The 6,000-nt window shown below is 46.2% G+C and overlaps 1 protein-coding gene across 1 annotated transcript in view; it reads right to left on the reverse strand.

Moving 5' to 3' along the window:
* Nucleotides 1–5,538, reverse strand: part of TRMT6 (tRNA methyltransferase 6 non-catalytic subunit) — a 46,011-nt gene extending 40,473 nt beyond the window's left edge. The window contains exon 1 of the mRNA XM_044289967.1: nt 5,366–5,538. Within this exon, the coding sequence (XP_044145902.1) occupies nt 5,366–5,469 (104 nt within the window). The 5' untranslated portion in view covers nt 5,470–5,538. The remainder of the gene's footprint in view (nt 1–5,365) is intronic.
* Between the last annotated feature and the right edge of the window lie 462 nt (nt 5,539–6,000).

Consider the following 6,000-nt stretch of genomic DNA (forward strand, 5'->3'; position numbering starts at 1 on the left):
TTATCGAAGAATCGCCTTCTGGATTCTAAATTCCGTTATGGTCCGTGGTAGCGGAGTCCATAACGCGATTCTTTCGATAACCCGAACTTCTAACGTCCCCCAAAAATAAAATGTCATTTTCAAAATGATCCAAAACATGAAGTAGACATATGGGGAATGTAAAGTAATAACTAGTTTTGGAGGTATTACTATGTATTATAAAAGTTGAGAAATTGAAATTTGCTAATTTTTCGGTACATTTTGTATTTTATTTTTTTATAAATAAAAATGAAATATTTTGACTCAATTTTGCCCCTGTGATGAAGTACAATATGATGAGAAAACAATCTCAGAAACGCGTTTTAAAGTTATTATTACCACATAAAGTGACACCTGTCAGATTTGCAAAGAGGTTGCTATTTATGTAGGGAACCGCTGCTAGTCTACTCTATAGCTGTCTTTCATGCATAAATAGCAAATTTTGACAATTTTAAGAGAAATTTGTCACCAGTGACCTCCCTATCCAGCTGCTTGCCTAAACGCGTAGCCTGTGGTTCACCTGACTAAATATCTGCTTTTCTCATGTTGACCTGGGGCTCTGTTCCTGATTTATGATACTTTTTCCTAATATGCAAATTAGGCCTTTGGTGCAATGAGGGCGTCACCTTTGCCCTGGCTGGACCCAAGCTGCGCTCCTTCCTGTGACCAGTCTCTCCATCACTGCTTAGCCCTGTCAATCAAATCAGCCAGGTAGGGGCTGGCAACAGAAATGAGCGGAGCCTGGGTGCAAAGAGAGCAATGATGACGCCCTTGTTGCACCAAAGTCCTAACCTAAGAAAAAGTATTATAACTCGGGAAAGGAGCGTCGGATCGACAAAAGAAAGACAGCATTTTAATCACAGCTATGTGTCCATGCAAACAGTTTGTATATGCTCGTCTCTATCACACCCTGTACAATACTATCATCCTGAGATCCCAGCAGCTAGACCATGTACTTTGCGGTGCTACGGCAAGGGCCAGTGCCTTCTCAAACAGCTCATCTATGAGTGGGTCCCGGGTGTCGGACCCCCACCGATCAGATACTTAGAGGATAGGTCATCAGTATAAAACTCCCGGAAAACCCCTTTAAGGTTTGAAGCAGTGGAAAACACATTTAAGCAATGAGATTACAGACACATAAGAGAGCCCTTCACTTTCTCCACGTAGGCAACAAAGAAAGTCTAATGAGATAAGCGGAAAGTCGGGGAAGTCAATGAATCAGCCCGAGGCGTTCTGCGCAGAGCGCCATCTAATAATAACGCTTGAGGTATCACTTATTGAATACTGCCGGGACATATGCCGTCCTACGCGAGCAGATGTCATCTGGAGGAGGCTTGGAGAAGATGTCTGTTTTCCTGGCGGATTAGGCAGTGACATCAGGGATCCGGAATAGTCGTGCCTCTGGGCAGAGGTGTCACACAATTACACTCAGATGAATGAACACGCACACGGCTTGTGGGGGGTAAAAACACTAAATGATTATTTAGCTCAAATAACCTTATAAACATTTGTTGAGCTTGTGCCTGTAAATGAGGGAAGCGCTTCAATGCTGTCCTGTCATTCAAGGGGTTTTCTGGGACTCCTATAGTGATGACTTATCCTCAGGACAGCTGATCGTCGGGGTCCGACTCCTGCACCCTTGTGGATCAGCTGCCTGAAGAGAACGTGGCAACCTGGTGAGCGCAACGGCCTGCTCACAGCATACCAAGCACAGCGCCATACATTGTCTAGTGGTTGTGCTTGGTATTGCAGCTCATCCCCATTCGCTTCAATGGAACGGAGCCATGTGACCGATGAACATGATGTCACTGGCCTAGAAAGAGGCTGTTGTGGTCACCAGAGTGCCGCAGCCTCTTCAAACAGCAGATCGTCGGGAGTTCTGAAAGTCAAAGCCCCACCGATCAGATCCTGAGAATAGGCCATCAATACTGAACTCCCCGAAAACCCCTTTAATATCTAACAGACGTGTTTTCTCTGCTTGGATGTGGCGCCTGGCTCACCAGGAGGGATGCGGGTTCTCAACATGTGTGCTGGTCCTGTGGTGGGACATTTATGGAATATGAGTTGTCCGCCTCTGTGACTTGCACCTATGTGGAGAACGGGTTTCCCGATTCCCATCCTGCCAGGCGAGTGTTCATAGCTGCAAGTGTGCAGTCAGCAATTTCTGTGGCCCCCATACAGATGAATGGAGAGACCATCTCTGTGTTCACTCTCCACGTGGATGTTGTGACCTGCTCACCAGCCAGGAAGCGTTCTGGAGGACCCCAGTTATCAACATAGGTGCAGCTGCCAGCCTCTTAGTTAGGCCTCTTGCACACAAACGTATTTTATTCCTGTGTCCGTTTCGTTCACTTCAATAGGTCCGCCAAAAAAAAAAAAAAAAAACGGAAGTTACTCCATGTGCATTCCATTTCCGGTATGTCCGTATTTCCGTTCCGCCAAAAAATAGAACATGTCCTATTATTGTCCGCATTACGGACAAGGATAGGACTGTTCTATGAAGGGCCAGCTGTTCCGTTCCACAAAATACGGAATGCACACGAATGTCATCCGTATTTTTTGCGGATCCGTTTTTTGCGGACCGCAAAATACATACGGTCGTGTGCAAGAGGCTTTAGGCTGAGGTGTAGCTTCACTTCTACAGCCTAACTGATGTCAGGAGACGCTGTAGAGCACGATCTGCACAGACTCCGCCGTAAAAGGGTTGCTTTTAATGGTCAATTTTAAAGGCGTTCTCCGGGATTTTGATATTGATGGCCTATCCTCAACACGTCTGTCTTGAGATGTTACTCCACCCATTTACTGGGAGGAAGATTGAAAGAATTCTGGAGAATTTTTTAAAATTCTCAATTGATAAATCTGCCCTGAAACTCATTGACATAGCCAGCTAGCCCACTTCCCAAAATTGGAGTGAGTGGTGGAAAAATGCTAAATTTCCAAAAAAAGCCCCAAAAGTCTCAAAGATTTTTTTGAAGACAGAATTCTGGAGTGCAGGGCATGACCAACTTCCCCCACAATGCGTAGCATTCAGTGAGGAGCTGTGATTAGATACTGACCATCACAAACCACTAGGCCAGGGGTCAGCAACCGCCGGCACTCCAGGTGTTGTGAAACTACATCTCCCATCATGCACACTTGCTTGGCTGAACTCCCACACACGTGGAAGGAGCATGCTGGGAGTTGTAGTTTCACAACAGCTGGAGTGCCGAAGGTTGCTAATCCCTGTACTATGCAGTCAGTTTGGGTCAGGGGAGCCGCTGCTGACACACAGGCTGTTTCCCGGACTGACCACAGTTGCGTCAATCAGCCCTTATTCGTAGGCCTCCTGCACACGACCGTATCTGTTTTTGTGGTCCACAAATCATGGATCTGGAAAACACAGATACCGGCCGACAGCATGCCGCCATTTTTTTCTACTGCAGAAATGTCCTATTCTTGTCCACAAAACGGACAAGAATAGGTCATATGCTATTTTTTTGTGGGGCAGCGGAACAGACATGGGTGTGCTGTCCTCATATTTTTGGTCCCTATTGAGATGAATGGCTCTGCATCTGATCCACAAAAATAAGGATCGGATGTGGAACAAAACTAGGGCTGTGTGTATGAGCCGTTAACATGGGATCTTAAAGGAGTATTCCGGTAATTGCATACGATAGAGCAGGCATCCTCAAACTGCAGCCCTCCAGCTGTTGTAAAACTACAACTCCCACAATGCCCTGCTGTAGGCTGATACCTGTAGGCTGTTCGGGCATGCTGGGAGTTGTAGTTTTGCAACAGCTGGAGGGCCGCAGTTTGAGGATGCCTGAGATAGAGGATAACTATTTGATTGGTGGGAGACCTATCACTCGCACCCCCCCAGGTAGCTCCGGTTTTAAATCCTGTCACCTCTCCTGACATGTCTGTTTCAGTAACTTCTTGTATTCCCCAGTTCTGGAGCATCTATTATTATGAATAGGGATGAGCGAATCAACTTGGGATGAAACATCCGAAGTCGATTTGCATAAAACTTTGTTCTAAGGCCTCATGCACACGACCGCATTTTGTTTCCGTGTCCGATTTTGCGGATAGGATGCGGAACCATTCATTTCAATAGGTCCGCAAAAGACACGGACAGCCCACCGTGTGCTGTCCGCATCAGTATGTCCGTTCCGTTGCTCCGCAAAACAAAAATTGTGCATGTCCTTTTTTTTTCTAGTTTGCGGACAAGGATAGGCATTATTACAATGGATCCGCATTTGCGTACCGCAAAACACAGACGGTCGTGTGCATGAGGCATAATATTGTACAAAGCAGGAGCTTTATTAAAATGTATTGTCTCCGATGAGCTGAAGTTATTGCTTTGTGAAGTAATAACTGTGGCTCATCGGAGCCAATACATTCTAATACTGTATAGAGCTCCTGCTCCGTACAGTATTAGAACTAAGTTCTATGCGAATCGACTTCGGATGTTTCATCCCAAGTCTATTCGCTCATCCCCAATTATGAATCTATGATGTGCCATACCTTTATTATTCCTACTAGAAGTTAAATAGGACCTTTCACTACTCCTGACATGCCCGTTTTATTAGCGTCATGCATTTCCCGTGTAATAACTATTCTGGAGCCTCTATTCTTATGGCTCCATGTCCTTCCGTTCGTTTATTATTTCTACTAGAAGTTATGAATGAATTGCCAGCAGTCTGCAGTAAGGGTCCATTCACACATCCGCAAAATGGGTCCGCATCCATTCGGCAATTTTGCGGAACGGGTGCAGACCCATTCATTTTCAATGGGGCCGGAATGTGCTGTCCGCATCTGTGCTTCCGTTTCCGCAAAAAAATAAAATAAATAGAACATGTCCTATTCTTGTCCGCAATTGCAGACATTTTCTATTATAGTGCCGGCAAATTGCGGAATATAGAGCCATAAGAATAGATGATCAAAATTGTTATTACATGGGGAATACATGAAGCTATTAAACAGGCATGTAGGCATGTTTAAGAATGGATTACTATCAGTTTGCAGTGAAGGTCCAGGTGGGTGCTACCAGTTGCAGCGTGTCCTTGAACAGCCTGACACTAGCAGCACTGATGGTATAATGTTAGACTGTGTAGGGACACCCCCCAACTGGTAACATCCATTTGAACATTCATTGCAGACTGCTGGCAGCTCATCATAAAGTTCCAGTAGGAATAAGAGAGGAATTGCTCTATAGCTTAATAAAATAGACAGCTCGGGGGAGGTGACAAGTCCTTATGCCTATTCTAACTGAAATAAGATAGACCTGGACCATTTATTACAGCGAGGCATCAGTGTTATAGCAGTAACATGTCAGCATCTGGCAATGGAGCAGTCAGCAGCCACTCACTTCCTCCGCTGCACCTGGACCGCTTTAAATACGTCCTCTCTCTTCAGCACCACGTAATCCCCCTCGCCGATGAGCTGTCCGCCGGTTGCGCCCGAATCCGCCATCCCTCCCGCGCACACAGCAGCGATCAGCCCGCAGCCCACGTGCGGTGCAAACACAATACTTCCGGGGTCTCCCGAGCCAGGCCAGATAAATCGATCGCAGGACACATAGAGCGTACAGGCACTTCCCGAACACACGGCCTCAGGATAGCCGATAACATCGATCGCTAAAATCTCTCATTACTGATTTTAGACCCCCGAGGCGTCACACGAACGAACGACTGGCCGTCCTAGTGACAGGTAAAATAAATAAAAAAATTGATTTAGGGAAGGTCGCATTACCATGGTGACCAAGACAGCTCCCGGAAGTGACGTCAGGTGGGCGCTAAACTAGAACTGGAGAAGCTGGTAAGTGAAAGTGTGCGGCGTCCCTATTATAGTAGTACTCTCCTGCAGTGCCCACTGCCCATGAGCACTGGCATGGGGCGAGCCCTGTGACTGGCACTGTAAGACCAGGTTCAGATTTAGCATGGAAAAACCGCAATACATCACAGCACCACACGTGTAAATAGGGTCTTTGAACCATAATTTACA

The sequence above is a fragment of the Bufo gargarizans genome, chromosome 4 (genome assembly GCF_014858855.1).
Source record: "Bufo gargarizans isolate SCDJY-AF-19 chromosome 4, ASM1485885v1, whole genome shotgun sequence".
Lineage (NCBI taxonomy): Eukaryota > Metazoa > Chordata > Amphibia > Anura > Bufonidae > Bufo > Bufo gargarizans.